Source organism: Xiphophorus maculatus, chromosome 11, assembly GCF_002775205.1.
Source record: "Xiphophorus maculatus strain JP 163 A chromosome 11, X_maculatus-5.0-male, whole genome shotgun sequence".
Lineage (NCBI taxonomy): Eukaryota > Metazoa > Chordata > Actinopteri > Cyprinodontiformes > Poeciliidae > Xiphophorus > Xiphophorus maculatus.
The window spans coordinates 11,969,178-11,987,366 of record NC_036453.1 but is presented as its reverse complement, the minus strand read 5'-3'; the positions used below and the strand labels follow the sequence as shown (position 1 = coordinate 11,987,366).

General features: G+C 38.4%; 1 protein-coding gene across 1 annotated transcript in view; it reads right to left on the bottom strand.

The window, feature by feature from the left end:
* Positions 1 to 18,189, bottom strand: part of doc2b (double C2 domain beta) — a 116,583-nt gene extending 98,394 nt beyond the window's left edge. Inside the window, exon 1 of the mRNA XM_014472613.2 lies at positions 17,573 to 18,189. Within this exon, the coding sequence (XP_014328099.2) occupies positions 17,573 to 17,906 (334 nt within the window). The 5' untranslated portion in view covers positions 17,907 to 18,189. The remainder of the gene's footprint in view (positions 1 to 17,572) is intronic.

Here is an 18,189-nt window from a genome sequence, read left to right as displayed (position 1 = left end):
TTTTAGTGGCTTCCTGTTCTACGTTTTTAAGGCTTGATATTCATTGTCCATCAGTCAGCCTCCAACTTTTTGCTGCAGCAGTCGACAGATCAGCTCTGCAGGATGGAGGCTTGTCATGCACCATTTCTTTTCAATTTCTACCACAGCTTTCCAATCCCAATGAAACGTACGGCTCTTTGCAGGATGTGTGTTAGATCCGACGTGCCGTTCTTAAAGAAAAGCCTAAGCGCTCTTTGTTCTGAGACGCTTCCTCATACTGATAAATTTCCCCATCAGCGATAAACTTGACAGAATGATGAAACTGTACGGAGTTCAAAGTCTAAATGTAATATCCAGATGACAAATGAATTAATGACTGATGATGGTTATCTTTATGTTTTATTGATGATCTTTTAGCATCATCTTCCTGCCTTCAACATCCTTCTCCTCTAATCATCCAGTCCACTGTATTTACATTCCCAATTTCACCTTTGATATTTCTAAATATGAATCTGTTTTTCAACAGCTTAGTCGACACGTTTTGTGCATTTAGGTAAAAGGGTTTATTTTCAGCAAGAGTTGGGGTTCAATACACTTTTTATACACTTTGGTATGATTAAATCTGTCGCAATAAGCAAATTAATCATTAATCATATGATAAATTAAAATGTGCTTGATCATTTTCATTCTGACAATATTTTTTGTTTACAAAGCCTTCATAATCCGTTTTATTTATGGTTTTGGTTGCTGTGTATTATTTTCAATATTCCAGTGTTAAATATCCTTTACAAAGTTACGGTTTACTGGTGTGTGAGAGGGTGAACCTGCATTATTATGCCATTATGAAAATGTTCTCAAAGTGACAATATTATCGTTTTCACAATATTTGATTGTGCTTATTGTCTGACAAAATTTGTTATCATGACAGGCACATTCTCATCCATTTGATTTTGTTTTTGCACTTCCTCACAAAGTTTGGCAATTTCAACAGAAAGTTGCAGCAGAATTAAAAATAAATCTCCATAGTGGCTTATGTTATTATGAAGCATCCATTTGACTAAAAAAAAGAACGAAAAACTTCTGAAATATCTGATGCATAATATAACCGATCCAGCTGGACCTGCTAATGGACTTGAACTCTCTGAGGACGTTTACAGCACTGAGCTGCATCATCTGGTCACATCTGTGGGGGATTAAAGGAAGGCAGGACAACCACAGACACAAAATTTTAAGATTTGAAGGAATCCCTATATAGAGTTGTTACCATGGATGATGGTATTTTTATGGTGAATGAATTCAAGCCATAATAAAACTCAAGATGAGTGATTGTATGAGCACTGAGAAGTAAACAGAACAGATGCAGCTACAGTTTTATAATGAAACGCACTCATCAAAACTATAACTCATCATTACTGTGTAACACCTGCTATAAGAACATTTCACAGCATTTATACAAGGATCACAACATTTCAGTTAAATAAAAGCACAAAAATAAAAACAAGTCAGAATTATAAAACACACTGGGAATTCTCTGATTGGTCTGTAAAGCTACCTTTGATCTAAGCATCAGTTTAAGGATGCCTCTTGGTTCCCCAAAAAACGATGGAACCCGGACATTTTCATCAACCAGTGAAATGACACCGGATGTCCCAGACATAAAGTGGAACGTCGACATGTTATGCTAATAGCACTTAGCATTTGTTAACAACTCATTAGAGGAAGTGAGAGCGTTGCGCAACACAAATAATAATCCGAACCGGACACAATGCACTAAACAGTAAAACACCATTTAATGAAGCTTTGATGCAGGTAATTTGTCAATCATTTGATGAATCGTTACAGCCCCACTTTTATGTGCATTTGCTTGATTTTGATTATGGTATTTGACAAAGTGTAATGTTTGTTGCTTGCTTCATAATTGGTAACCATGTCATGTTTTTATGGTGTAAAGCACTTTGAACTGCCTTGTTGCCGAAATGTGCTGCACAAATAAACTTAGCTTGACCTTAAGCAACATTTCTGCTTCTGTTAAGGAAAGAAACCCACCGTCTTCCACTCCATCAAATGTGAATATTTCACTGTGATCTGGCTTAACCGTAACTCTTACCATAAAATGTCAGTTGGGTGGTTAAGGTTTGAACCATCTACCAGATGTTAAATAAGCTGGTTAACCTTGGTGTCAATCCAGTCAAAACATGTAACATTTCCTAAGTGTTACCGATAAGAAGTAATCTCTTCTTGCTTCGATGGATCCTGTATTTTACTTTCCACAGTATGACTCTCTTAACATCTTTAGCTAGATTACATGGAAATTTAATACCACTGCAACTTTGGTACAGCAAGATTAGAGATTACATACATAATCTTAAAACCCTCAGCAGTCAGGCGACCATCTGGCAAGAAAGACATCCCCCTCCGCCCTCAGAGGAAATCAAATCCACCTTAGTAGAGTCAGAGGAAATCACACAATTTAAAAGGAAATCCTTTGTTTGACTTGTATCAGTCCATCCTAGCTCAACGAGCGTCTTCATACTGTCCTGAACTACTCAACGACCTTACCTTGCTAAGGGAAAAACAACTGAAAGCCGGAGGTTTTCTAGAGTAAGGAAGAGGTCTATTATTGATCTATCAGAGGTGAGGTAAAGTAAACTTTCAAGGAACAAAGTTCAGTATTTCCTCCCTGAATGGAAAGCTAACCATGGACAGTAAAGCCTGTTATTAGGCTGGAGGGTTTATAACAACCTCTTGCCTCTCAAATGAAAGAAAACAAGGTAAAAACACTTTCATTTTTGCTGAACCTAACCTTTGTTTAGCAGAAAACTGTAGTTAGCACTGATGAGTTTCATTACAAGTATAAACACAACTTTAGATGCTCTAAAGGTTAAGGGCTGAAATGAAAGTCCCATTTATCTGAAGATTGGAGTGCTAATTAAATATGCAGAAAAAAATTCTCAGCAACACAACCTGCTCTGTTACATAACCAGGAATCCTAAAAAGCTTGAAGAAAGTGAAAGCAGATACTAATTACAAGATACTCAAAAACGAGGTGAAATCTTGAGATCTTTCTTAGCATTTACAGAAAATAAAAAATGTTTTATTTGTAAAGCTTCACGTACACAAGATACCAGAACAGATGTCATATTGTAGCCATATGGTGTGTTCTTATAGCAAGTAGTGTTTGACTCAGTGTTGCAATATGGTCTGTGACAAATGGTTACCTATTTCACTAAATACCATCAGAAGATCTCAGAGATGAAGCCAAGCAAAAATACATAAAGCTAGATGCAGAAGGGATAAAAACATTAATCAGTAGGGAGGCACTGATTTATCGGCCAGCCGATTTATCGGTCCATCCCTAATAATCGGAGATGTTTCTTTTGTTCATCATCACCAAATTCAACGAGGTGATAATAAGTGGCTGGAATAGTATTCTTAAATATAGAATGATTACCTTTTATTCTCAAGTGTTATAAACAAGGCATAAAAATCTCAGAGCAGAGCAGATTTCAGGGTTTCCAGGGAACAGCAGGTTTAAAACATGAAAAACTGTCCAACATATTCTTCGTTTGGTTTAGATTCCCTTTCATCACATGCCAGAGACAGTGCTGCATCTTGCCTCTTCTGTCATATCTAAGCTGTGTATGTCAGACCAATGAGCCTTTACCGCGATCCATCTCTCTCTGAAGTCAGAACTAACAAACACATTTCTCAACAGAAACATGTTCACAAATAAGAGTCTGTACAGGATGTAACATGCTTCAGTAAAGATACTAAACAGCGAGGTTCTGTGTATTACACAATTTACACTATTAGATGTGCAGGTACATAGCCCTCAAGGTTTTGTATGCAAGGCAGCCATGTTGAATTTGAACTTGGGGTGTAATCAAATCAATCAAGTTTATTTCTAAAGATAGACTTGTGAAGAAACAGCTGCAGTAATCAACAGGACTAAAGATAAATACATCTTCTCTAGATCTTGCTTCGACATTAGTCCTCTAGTTCTGGAAATGTTCTGAGCCTCTGTCCAGGACTTGGATGAACTCTGTCCACTATCTAAACCATGGTGTTCAAATCTGGAAGTCAATTACATAAAATGTATTCCGTGGTAGCTTATTCTGAAGCTACATCTTAAAATGATCAAGTGCATAAGGCAACTCTTCGCTTAGTTGCAAGAGCCACTCGGAAGTAAGAAAAACATGAAAGCTTTGAACTTGCCTGCTCAGATATCCCTAATGTACCTCATTAAACTGTACACGGTACCTTCATGCTTCCAGCCAGAGAATACAAAACAGACAAAAAGCAAGAATTTAAAAAGTGGTGAGCTGAGCTCTCAGCGGACAGACTGCCCACTCAGAGTAGCTGTGGCTACATTAGGTGAGTTTTGATTCATCGTTTTCCGTGGGCAGAGAACTGATCAGACATTGGGAGTTAATTTGGGCAAATTGAGTAACTGTTTTTTTTGTTTGCTTGTTTCTTCCCAGATGAAACACCGCTAGAGGAGCCGCCATGCTGCATAAATAGCAGGTGGATTTTACATTTTAAAAGCTCCTGAAGCGCTTAAAAATGTCTTCATCTGTGTTCAAATAAAGTGTGAGAATCTAAAGCCAAACAGCATTCCTCCCAGCTGATGACAACGCCAGACGTCAAATGGATCTGTATAATAGCTGGCATTATCATTACATAATGTGCTTAGCGGGATGAAGTGAGGGCAGAGGCAGAGTTTGCTTCTGCAGCAGAGCGACAGCCAACTTAAAGCACTCGGCTGTTTTTGTTGAGAGGCGGGAGGATAATAACCCATAATGTGACCTCGCTGAAATCTATCCGGCTTTGTTGGGTCATTCACAAGAAAACAAAACATGGGACATCACAGTGACTCATTACTACTGCTTGGCAGCTTGCAGTTACACTCTTAATAGGATTCTACTGTGCTGGGCATTGCAGCGCTCAAATGGCTCTTTACATTGAACTGAGTGTTATGAGGCTTGGGGGATGTTTTCAGGAGAATGTTGTTTTACGGAGGTCTAGAAACAGATCGGTTATTTGAGAAGCAACAGATGGCTCTGTGCTTCCTTTTCTTATTTCCCTAGAAAGGTGGACGATAAGTGTTTGGGAGATTATCCCCAGTGGACTTTACTGCCAACTTGTTTATTAGGAGGCAGTGTTGTAGTAGTTGAGGTCTTGGTCTCGAGACCATTTTTTTGATGGTCTCGGTTTTGGGCGCTGAGGACTCGGGATTTTATTTCAAGACCAGTCAATACCGCAACTGTGGAAATATCACTAAACTTACAGCAAACTGTCCAGTTCATTTGTTAACATGTTTGTTTTCACTGGATGCAAAACGCACCAATTAAAATCCAAGCAATAACGTGACTTACCAATTACGTGTTTCTATTTGTTTGTTCTGCTTTTAATATTGGTTACATTTATTTCAGCTCTAAGAATTTAATATCTATGTGTTTTTATGGGAATGTGAATCTTTCAGATCAATTTGATTAGCAATTTTGATCACATTTCATTGTGTCATGTAGCGCAGGGCGCTGGTCTTGGTCTTGTCACAGTCTCGATACACTCTGGTCTTGGGTTAGGTGATCTTGACTACAACACTGTTAGGAGGTACACCTTGCTAAAAGACGTCTGCTCTCCACTTGAAACATAACTTAGTCCTGCAGGTTTTGCACTTACATAACCCAGATAAAAAGTAAGGGGGAAAAAAAAGAGTTTTACTCATTTTCTGGATCTAAATGAGGACAGTGCACTGGGAAATATTAGATTATTCCTGTCTTACATTTGACTGCCGTTTCTTTTCCCGACATTATCAAAGCTTTGTGGAAAAAGTGCTCTCACTGGGCCACTCAGCAGCTTCTAAAGGCTTAGGAGGAAAATTACTTTGATTTTAGCCACTTTGTTTTAGAGTCAGATCTCCAAATTGTTTTAATTAACTACATCACAGAGCATGGCACAACCCCTGACTGTCATTTATTTTCACAGTACCTCTGCTTTGTTCGAAAGATCTGGGGCAGCATGTAAAAAAGTAAAACAGAAGGCGTTTTTATGATTGACTTTCTAAAGGAAAGCTTCAGAAACTGGGTAACTGATTTATCCTGAATGTGTTGTGAACAAAGTTTAGCAATTTATGTAAACAATCTTTTCAGTGCAGGGAATCAAATTACTGTTTTATTACCGCCAAAGTTAGTTCTTCTAAATCTTAGGCACTAATTATAGCCTTTGGTTTTGCTAATGCTAAAGCTCTACACAACACTGTATTTAGTGGAAGCTAATGCTAAAGCGCTAACTTATATTCAAATTATGTCTGCCCTTGAAAGACTACAATCTCCACACACTAATTTAATTTGACATAATTTACATGTTCTATTAGCACACTTAGATATTTTGTTCATGTTTATATCTTCTTTTCTACTGTCTGTTTCTTGTTTGAAATAAAGTTGGAGAAAAAGAGAGAGTACATGAGGAGAGAAAATGGAAATGCAGCATAAACAGGCTTCCCACACTTCAAGCATAAACGTGTAACTACTGAAGAATTTGTAACAGTCGATAACGAAACTTCAACACAGATGTCAAACTTTATTCAACGTAATGTTTAAAAGACAGTCAAGTAAATTAGCACTTTAGAATTTATCTGGAAAAAATCATTTAGGGGAAGCTAAGTGCGCTAAGTGTTTTCAAAGTTAGTTAACATGAGATGCACACATACAGTATTTTGCTTTAGGTTGCAACACATTGCCTTAATGTTAACAGATTTTCAGTTACTTTTCTCAGTTACATTTATTGTGAAATAAATGTAAGATAGTTATCACAAAAATGATAAACAATGCAACAAAATGCCCATCCCTACCAAACACTTTATGAGCACACAAACCCATGGCAGTAGCTTTATAAGGATGTGCGATTATCTCAGTATATAAAAAATAAAAGGCTAGAATTTGACTTTGAGCTAATAATCAATCACTTGTTGATTATTTTGGTGCAAAAGTTGATTTCAAAATATCTTTTCTAACAAGCAGATTTAGGATCTGAGATGTTTTTTCCATTTCTGAATAAATCTTTGTGATAAATGTAAAAGAACACCATTCATTCCCTTCAGATATTCCACGGATCACTCGTTTTCCCTGGCTGCCTGTTATAAACAAACACTGGTGCTCAGCTCATGGATGGAGACTCTTATCTCCGAAAAACACAAGACACAGCTTGGCCATGTGGGTCACAGCGGTCACTTCTCTGGGCCCCGACTGGCATGTGGCCCTCAACAAGCACTACAAACCTTCATTAATTAATGTGGCACAGATCCTCATGTTCAAATGGTTTTTGATTAGCCCCCCTTTGGGGTGTGTGTATACGTGTGTGTGTGTGTGTGGGTGGGAATGGACACTTGGTGGGGGATGCACTTTTCCCTTTCAATTAAACTCAAGGTTGAGTCACAATAAATTAGAAAATGTTGCTGTTATGCTGCTTAGCCAGCAGGTTTTTAGCCAGAATTGAGATGTCCATGTGTGATTTGGTTCATGAGGGAGAGCACTGCCTCCCCAACTCCACCCACCCCCCAGAGAGAAGCATACAGATACTGGATCACGTCCCGCAGGACGGTGAGGAGCCAATTTGGGACGGCAGTGGCTGCTTTAAAATCACAAACAGGAAGGCAAGCGATGCTTTTTCTTTTGCATTTGGCGCAGAACAACACATTAAATGATATCTCTCCCAAGTTGTTGATAGACTAGCAAATTCAAACTGAGGCAGCGTTTTCATTTTCACCACAGCGGTGCTTGCTACACCACCAGGAGGGAGGAATTACTTCACCTCAGTGTGTGATTCATATGTAGGAGTCCACGACTGATCGGATCAGCCTCGCAGCCAGTGTGATAAAAAAGTACCCGACTCTGCAACCTGGAGAAACACAGAGGCTAAGCTGGTAACTGAGCACGCTTTAAATTCAATGCCGATTGTTTGTTTTCATTGTTACAAGCCCACTGCTAACTAAATTAAAGAGAATTAATATGGCCTAAACAAAACATCCTTCCACACCAATGGAAGAAGTTCATCTTATTAGGGGTGGACGATATGGACTTATAGGTTATCTTGATATTTTGTGGTACCATTGGGATATCAATAAAATGTCACAATATAAAGTAGGCAATAAATCAATTTTATTTATTTTAGAAAGTTGGAATTTTTTTTTCTCCAATGTACTCCTTAGGTTTCCATAGTTCATAGGCCATCTTGTCTGACAAGTGTGTGTTAAAGCTTCTACTTATTTGTACTTTGAACTCAAGTGAAGTCCACAATAGAATATTAGGGCCAGGCTGTAATAAATTTTACTTTTTTAATTACAGGAATAATGTCATAATATTACCAGATTAAAGTCATGATTTTAGGAGAATAAAGCAGTAATTTCATAAGAAGTACAATATGAAAAATAAAAATTTAGAATGAGAAATGTTGAGCATCTTGCCAAGTTGTACTTTGGTATCATTTTACAGGTACGAAAATACTTCTAACATCTGCATCAAAGTTGTATCAGTAGCAGAACTTTGAAATGATCATGCAAAAGTTAGCGTGAATTTCAAAGAAAACCACATAGATGGATCTTGATAACTCTATAACTCTAGAAGCTACTCTTCTAATTGAAAAACAACTTTTTAGTCTAAATTTGAATGTGTTCTTTTGGTAAGATTGCTCCTTAATTCTGCTAATATTATGACTTATACATGACATTATTCTCACAATTAAACAAAAGTTTTCATGAATTAATAATACTCTGTTGCAGCACTCACAGAAGGGGTGATTGAAATAAATGCCACATTTGACAATAATTTTTGTCATTTGGAATTTCTTATACAGAAAAAAAACAAAAAAAATTAGATCTGGTACAAAAAAAATCTCACTATTTTAAACCATATCATCTAGCTCTCATATGAACTGAGCAGTTATAAGCTCAAATAGGGCCACAATGGAGATTTTTACCTCAATAAATAACATTTGCAGTAGCTTTTTGTTTTTCCTGTTTTATCTGTGATTTTAACATTTTAAAACTTTGTGGCCGGGAATCATTTTAGCAACAAAAACTGAATTTTCACAGTACTATACTCTTAAACTCACCTCTGTTGTTTCCCATTGTTTTCTTTTCAAATCCCTGCTGTGAGACATCAAACAGCCGCCAAACATTTTCAAGCCATAAATCATTCGAAACAGATTTCTATTCTTTTGTTTCCCTGCAAGAGCATTATGAGTAATAACAGCCGCTTTTGTTGCCAGAAAGGGAAAGGTCAGAGTTGTTCTTCTTAATTACATACAGCTAAATCATTTTTCATACATAACTGCAAGACATCTTGTACATGCAAAATGTTTTGGATTGTTTTTCACAGCTGAATCTGAGACCCACTGATTAGTTGTGAGCTGTGTCTAACTGTCCCCATGCGGCTGAAAACCCATGATCCCGCTCACCACTGTTCCTTCTTTTGTCTACTTTTGTTCCCGCTGCAGCATTCTCTGACCCAGTAGTCAAGACATTGTAATCTGTCTCTTGTTAAACTTGCTCAAATCTATTTCGATTTATTTAAAAGTTTAAACACATTTCCTAAATATTTGCTTTTTTAATATTTGGCTGAAGCATTTTGGAAATCTGGGGTGTTTCTGCATGAAATTTGCATGTTCTCCCTGTCCCATGAAATATATATGTTCTCTCCGGGTACTCCGGCTTCTTCCAACAGTCTAAAAACATGACTGCTGGGGTCATTGGTGTCCCTTCATAGCACTGATATGTGAGAGTGTTTGCCCTACTTTAACGCCTTAGCGCAGGGGTGGGCACTCCTGGTCCTCGAGGGCCGGTGTCCTGCAACTTTTAGATGCATCTCTACTTCAACACACCTGAGTCAAATAATGAGGTCGTTAACAGGACTCTGGAGAACTTGACTGCACTTAGGAGGAGATTCAGCTGTTGGATTCAGGTGTGTTGGACCAGGGAGACATCTAAGAGTTGCAGGACACCGGCCCTCGAGGACCAGGAGTGCCCACCCCTGCCTTAGCGTTTTGCCAGCTGTTTTTACTATTGTTTAGCTCACTTAGTTTCCCCCCCAAGTGAATTTTTCTGGATAAATTCTAAAGCACCAACTTACTAGGCTCTTTTGTGAATTTTCAGTTGAATAAAGTTTCGCATCTGTGCAGAGGTTTTAGTTAAGACTTTAGACGTGTATATTCATGCTCTTATTTTGAAATCTGTGTTGACTGATTACGCTGCAGTTCCGTTTCCTGTCCTCACAGTCTCCACTATGATACAGTGCATCAAATTATGTTCATTCTGTACCCAGAATGCATTGCTGTTCTATGGTCTGGTCAATGTCCCTTGGACCAAACCAAGGGACGTCTGGTCCCTACCAAGGGAAGTCAAGAAAAGTTGAAGGACTTCAGAAAAGACACCAATTGATCAAATATCTTAGGGGAAAACATAGCAGGAAGATTTGTCAAACTTCAGCAGATATTTAAAAACGCACAATGGCTCCAGTTGGAGCAACCTTGCATCAGCTACTCATCATGCATCATGCTTGAATTGTTGAGGTCGGCAACAAATCTTATGTCTGACTTCCAAGTTTTTTCTAAATCACGTTTGTTATAAATCTGTAGATTAGATGGAACCAACCAGTGACCGTAGTTGAACATGACCAACGCATACGGCCCTCTATCAGCCTGTGGAGCACAAAAGTTTAACCAATAAAAATGATTGAAAGTAAAACATTTTTTCCTTAGTCAACTTTATTTATTCGAATCAGCTGGTCATTACAGCAAAAGGCTGTTTTCTGGTCAGGAACTGACCCATAACTTCATATGTTTCCCCCGTGGAAACAAGCAGATCTCAACCAGACTCCAAAAGCATAGAATCGGTATAACTTCAGACACAACAATAAGCACCTTAATCAGCTTCAACCAACATAATAAAGAGTCTGCGTTAATAAAGACGTCTGTGATGCCGCCTTTAAAGCGGTCCTATTTCTGCAGCTTATGTTTCTCTATCTCCTTTCAGCTCCCATGGCAGCAGCAGCAGCCAGGGATTATTGGGACATTGCATCAGACTCACTCACTTGTTATTCATTTCTTTCACAATGCATCATATTTTTATAATGCTTGCACTCATTGGATACTACTTTTAGTTGCTAACAAGCAAAGGAATGTCTCCTGCCTTGGTTATTTATTTGTTGACGTCCTTGGTTTCCTGCTTGGGATTTTTAAAATTTTATTTCCTTGTGGGAAGCGGAGCTGACATTGTAATTATCCTGCCACACTGATGACACTTCAGGTGATTGCAAAGTCATTAGGATGATCCTCTGGCAGTTGTTTCTGACTAATAGTCTTATTAGCAAAAGGATGGAGAGGAACTTTGGTTTGATGTTTGCATAAACTGATGTTCAGCTGATTCATCTGCAACTTCGGCTGTAAAATGTTAGCTCTGTGATCCATGGCTGTGTTTTTTCAGTTTATTGACAAAAGCTAAAGGCATTGTGACACGGTGGTGGACATCTACGTGGGCGTCAACTGGGATCTCTGAACTTGCTCAGCCCGTTTCCAAGCAGATGAAATGCTTGCTACATCGGTGTTACCAAAACAAATTTGTTTTAACATTTAGGGAATTGGCTCAGCTTGAACGAGAGATCAGGCTGGTTTCTGTTATTTCTCCAGAGATAAATCGTGTTGCTTCAAAAAGTGTTGGAAACACAAAATTGCCGGAGGAAAAAAAAAGTGGCTTCCAGGAAACCGATCGGAGCCGTTGTCAACACAAACATAAACAAACTGATGTAACACACCTGAACAGATGCTCTTATTTTACAGAAAAACACACTCCCCACGCTTCTTAGCACCCCTGTTAAAGATGTGTCAAAAAATTTGAAATAAATTCATCTGCTACTGTTGTGGTTATTTCTCATACTGCTGACAAAGTTAGAAAAAAAAATCAGCTTACAATTACAACATATTTATACTGTAGGGGAGAAACTCCCATGTTCAGAAATAATTCATTCACAAAATGACTTCCTATATAATAAACATAACGGATCCTTTTTTATTTAGACTTTACTCTTAAATTGATCATAGATTGTCTGTGTGCTTTAAATTATTTTAATTATAGGCTTATTTCTCTAAGCCATTCCCCAACATTCAACTAAGGCAGGTGAAGTTGCTTCAACCAAATCTGGAAGAGGAAGATGGAGAGAGGTAAAAACAAACAAACAAAACTCGCTCTTAAATAACCAAGGAGGTTTTTTTTTCTTCTGCCCAAAAATGTCTATAATATTTTATAAGGTTTTCTTTATATTTTTTCAGGGAGGGTTTTGTAATCACAACTAGCCATTTTCAAACACAAACCTTAAGTTTGATACAACCTGTTGTTTAAGCTCCATACGACTGAACGGCTCCAGAGTAAGAAAGGAAAAAAACAACAAATAAAAACGTGTAAAAAAGTAGAGAAATTTAGTCAATGATTATAAATTAAATACATAACAGGATACTTATAAATGTTTCCATCTTTTGCTTCTGTTTAAGAAGGATCAACAAAACAAAGAAAAAAATCTGATTTTATTTTATAATGAGGAGATTCAGTTCAGTTTCTCCTCTAAAACTGACCTTTATAAATTCTCTGGACAAGCAGAACCTCCTCAAGTCTACACAACATTTTCTGACAACTGCCTTCATATGAGGATGTTTATTTGCCAAACTTGAACCTAAAGCAGTTGCTGTTGGAGAAAATGCTGCAAAGCACAGAAAAGTAGTCAAAGTGAAAGTTAAATTATTTTCTTGGAAGCTCTTAATTGAGCAAAGATGCAGATTTTTAGGTGTGAAAATTCTCTACTTCTAAAAGTAATGTTGATGAAAAAATTACAGCAAATAAACAGAAGACCAAACCAAAAATAAAAATATATATTTAAAACTGTAAACTCTCCATGCGCATACGTGGATTCTTTCTGGGCACTCCGGCTTCCACACTCTAAAAACATGACAGTTTGATTAAAAAGGCTTTCTACATAGCAGTGAGGTGTGAGGAAGGACATTTACATTCCTGCTTTTCTCATTCCAAATGAGAAAAACTTGCACAACAAAAAACTGTTTTATTGTTTTAGTGTGCAAACAATAAAACATTTGCAGTTTTATTGTCAATCAATCAGTGTCTTCCTATAAATAAAGTTTGTATTTTTTCTAAATTCTTAAATATGAAATTATGCTAGAGCGACATACTGTATATATGTAATGATTTATTTTTTGGCTTCTTACACATCTTCAACATAGGTACCACTACTTTTTGAGAGTAAGTACTGAGGGGTTTTTTTGTCCAAAATACACAGCACAGGGATCTGGAGTAGATGAGTTTAGATTGTGTTACCATGGTGATCAAGCTAGGCTCAAACAGATCTCAATTTGCGATAGAGAAAAGAGCAATCAGCTGAATAAATCGGTAATCTTCCTAGCTGAACAACCCTGAGATGAACATTTCTTCAGTTGTTTCGTTCTCATACATATAAAGTGAGATCCATATTCCTTCAGTGGACCAAGGTGCACTGATGCTGAGCAACAGCAAAACATGCAGCTCTAAAATGCAGCTTCAAAGCTCTGGCATCGGGATTTTTCCCCCTCAACAACAAATGACTAAGCTCTTCCTCCAGTGCTCCAGTTTCAGAGATGCTTCAGCTGCTTTAGAGGATCAGGGAAACACTCGTTCATGATGCACATGCAGCGGCTCTCTGCTGCTAAAAACACAGCAACTGTACTGGAAGTGTTGTGTCACTGTGTCCTCATGATAGCGATTGGTGTTAAATTAACTGAACTTTCAAACCCAACATTTGCGTTTGTAGTGCAAACACTCATGTTTGGTGAGTTAAAACACTGTTAGAAAAATGAATAGAGATTGATAAAAATTACTATTACAATCTCTCTTTGCCCTACTCTTCTATTTTTCTCTTTTCTTTTTACTTTTGACAACATTGACTTGTAATTCTGTGCAGTTCTGACTAAAGACTACTTAAGCTATGTACACACAGTAGGCAAAAATCATATTTTCTGCCTTTATGCCACAATTTCATGTCTGAACTGCCCAATTCCAATCTTTTCATTAGCCCCAAAAATTGATTTGTGCCACTTCCATAAGTGGTACTAAATTGGATACATTTCAGAGCGTCTGAAGTCTCAACGGTCGTGTCGAATATTATCTGACTTTTACGTCGTTGACCTGAGACAAGTCACAATTCTGTACCAGAAGAAGTCAAACGTGGTAAATACAGAAGTAAAAAGTGACCGAAGCAAACAATGCTTTTATTTTTCTTAGACTTCTCCATCTTGTTATGATCTAGTGACATTACTATAGACTCAACAACTTTAAAATCGACCCATAAACGGAATTTGAAACGAAACAGCTATGATTCTTTCACTAAAAATTAAGACTTCATAATAACTGAAGGAGACAGTTACTTGATTGTGCTATAAAATGGCCCTATGTGCCTAGAAAACACATATTACTCCTCCTTTATGGTAAGGATCTACATCCTCCAGGGAACACACAAAGAAACTGCTGTTTTAGTAATGCTAGCTGTGCTAACTGCAGTAATTGCAAACATAAGATAAAAAAGAAAATTCAAAATGTCAATTCTGTTCTTGCTCTTGAACAGTAACTGTTCTTACAGCTTTTATTATAAATAATTACTAACCACTCAGAGCTTAAAGGTTAAAACTAATTTTTTTCAGTGCTGCTTGTGAATCTTCTTATAGTCGAGCTCAGGGGTCTCCAACTGTTGCCCTTCCACAGTAGGTTTTATAAAAGCAAATAAAAGCTTTTTTTTCTTTTTTCTTTTATTTCATGTGCAATAAGAATAGGTCCGGTACACTCTGTTTGATTGTGGACCAAAATTGCAATATTTGTTAGATTTCAGCTGCTGCATTTTTTTTTCCCACTCAACTGAGTCAAACAATCCAAACCCTTTGAGCAACCTGTTCCCCTCCTCGCATTTGGGGGGCGCTGAAGAAAATAACATGAAAATCTTTGAAGAAGATACTAAAAGCAACTTCCTTCAAAATGTAAACCAAAATGGAGTGGTGTCAGGTTTTAGGGGTTGTAAAATTGATATTTTCTAATCACAGCCATTTCTCCTGCCATTACCCAGAATGCACTGCATTGTAGTCTGCTTCTTGCTGTTAGAGCTGTCTTTGGTCCTCTTGGCATTCACATATACATTCATAATGCACCAGAGTTCACTTCAACCAAACAGAGTGAGGTTTGTAGGCGGACCAGAGTTTGCTTTTTTGGTCCACTTTAGACTTTTATTACACATTCACAAATGAACCGGACGTTTTAGAAAAACTAACTGGAGTTTGCTTACAGAGTTGGTGTAAATGCATCTTTAAAGAGGAATCTGAATCTGCAAAAAAATTATTTAAAAGATCAGCCTCAGCACATCCAAGCATTAGACGAAATCTAAAATTTGCCATAACCTTTTAATTGGTCTGTTTGTACGTAAATGGCTGGAAAACACAAGCGTTCAAGAAAACAGAATCACTTGGCAGGAAATATTTTTAATTCCGAGTCAGAAAACAAGTTTCTAGCCAAAGCCAAAATTCCTCAGAGTCTCTCCACAGAAAAGTGAATTGTCTCACAGGCTGAGGACTGGTCTGACTGATTAATAGACTCTGTGCTTCTTCACTGAGTAAAACCCTGGCTGCCCAGTGGAGGTCATAAAGCAACATCTGCCAGGAGAATCCATCCTTTCTACTGCCTACCATCCCCCATCTCTGCCCTCCAACCCTCCTGTCCAGCTCTGGATTAAGAACTGGCCTAACCCTCCCCACAGCATGCCACTCTGGGTGGATTAACTCCTGCAGAAGGCACACTACTGTCACACATTAACCTGCAATCACAAGCCCTTTCTGCAAAGCATACCTGCAGCAAACGTTCGGTAAGAGTCGAAGATGATGGGAGGCGTTCATCCTGTTCAGCAGCTGAAAGCTGAAACAGAAATACCTCCACTGCTTCTGATCCATCAGACAACAGCGTTGGAAAAATAAAGAGATTCAGGTAGAAGGAACAAGTGGACTCAGAAAGCAGTTTACTTTCATTTTTATCTCTGACTGTTCGGTATTTTCATAGATATCTAGGTGGACTGCAAATAATGATTATTTTAATGATTATTCTGACAATCACATAAAAAGGTTTGCACATTCTGCAGATTTTTCCAGTTAACCACTTAATCTTATTTTATACAACACTAGAAATACAAAAAAACAACAACAAACAAATACAATATTTTTTAAAATAAGAAAATTAAAATGTTATTGCTTAAGATGCAATCACATAGCTTTACTTTAGTCAACGCTTGATCATTTGCAGCAAAGGATGCAACTGCAGCTAAAAATATAGCTAAAAAAGATGCGAAAAGCTCAGTTGTTTCTGCTTAACTTTACATCAATTCGATGTAGGGATAATCTGTTGATTATTTTTGGGATTAACTGATTAATAAAAGATAGCAAAAGGTGCTTAATAGGAGATTTATTTATATATATTTACAGAATTTGAAGCAGGTGAAGCTAAAACTATGACACTTGGGGAATTCTGGGTAGAACATATTTACAGACAAAGAAGGTTGTTTTTTATCTTAAACCCAAATGTAAATATTTTTTGTACAATTTTGGCTTAATTACGGCTCTGACCAGTTGTTCTTTCTGCAATTGGTCTTTTGAATGTGTATACTCTAATGATTAATTGATTGCTAAATTAGTTGGCAGTTATTTCAATAACTGATTAATTTCAGTTAATCGTTCCAGAAAAATATCGAGTTAGATAAAAAAATTTTTAAAAGCCTAGCATCTTCAAGGTGATATAAATAAAGAAAAACAAGCCTGACAGACTGAATTTGCCTTTCTGGGAACAATATGTGAAACAAATTCAGTCAATTTAGCAATATTTTTCTGTATTGGATCAGTAATGATCGAAACTAAACCTCAGACGTCGGTAGTGGGTTTGGAAGTGAAAAAAAAACCAAACACAGATCTCTGGTGTTCGACGGTTCAATATTTCCATAAATCTCCAGTAAGATTAAATTCACAAAAAAAGCCTTACATCTTCATGCGTCAGAAACCCAAACAAAAACCAGCCAGCCAGACAGAAGTTGCCTTTCTGGGTACAGTATGTGGATGAGCTCCACTGGGCGGTTAATCTGAGAAGCCATGAATCACTCGGCTTGGTGAGACCAAACCCCTAGCATACCCCCCTCAGACATGGGTGATTTTTAAAAAACGTACTCTTATCAACACAGACAGCCTCATGCGATGCTTTGTTGCAGTAAAAATCACACGCATTATTCTTTCAGAGGAATCAGAGCTGAGCAGCAGAAGGAAGGGGGGAGAGGCTGGATTCGCAGCAGCAGCAACAGTTGGCTGCCTGTCGACTGAGACCAAAAGAGTTATCGGCGGCGCAGAGATACAACGTTTATGTTCGAATCAGACGATTGGAGATAAAGAGAGAGACAAAATAAAAGCTTGGAGATAAAATCAGACAGGAGGGATGCCTGGGAACTGGTGGCAGAAAATGAGATGCAGTAAGAAATTAAACACTCACTGGAGTCGTCTGAGTCGTATCCCTCCACGTCCGGCTCCTCGTCCCTCCTGACGGCCTGCAGGGAGGCGGAGGCTCCAGCACACGCCCGCTCAGGGCTGTCCTCATTGGGGCGATCACTTTCTGAGGTGGCGGCGGCGGCCGCGGGCGTGGAGAGGGCAGAGCGCAGGGGCCCGGCGTGGCCTGCTGGCTGGGGTGCCACGGGGGGGAGGCCCCGCGGGTAACGGGGGAAGTAGTCGGAGATCTGCTTGATGGGCTGGATGGGACCGGGGCACACGTCAATGGCCATGTGCTCTTGGATACTGATGGTGGGTTTCTCGCCTTTGCGTTGTGTCATGCATGCGGTCCAGCCTGGAGCTCACTCCCAAAACAACGCAAAAAAAAAAAAAAAAACCCTAAAAAAAGGTTAAAAAAAAAAAAAAGAGGAGCTGTTGGGAGCACTCCTGCCGCCTGTTGCTTCTCTGAACGCTGGACAGGTCCAGGTGATGTCGCTCTACATGGAGGCTCCCGGAGTGTGTCCCCACACCCAGACCATGCCGTCTGCCAGCCTCTCATACACACACACGCTACTATCTACCCCCTGCTCTCTGCTCGTCCTATACCCCCACACTCTGCCCGTG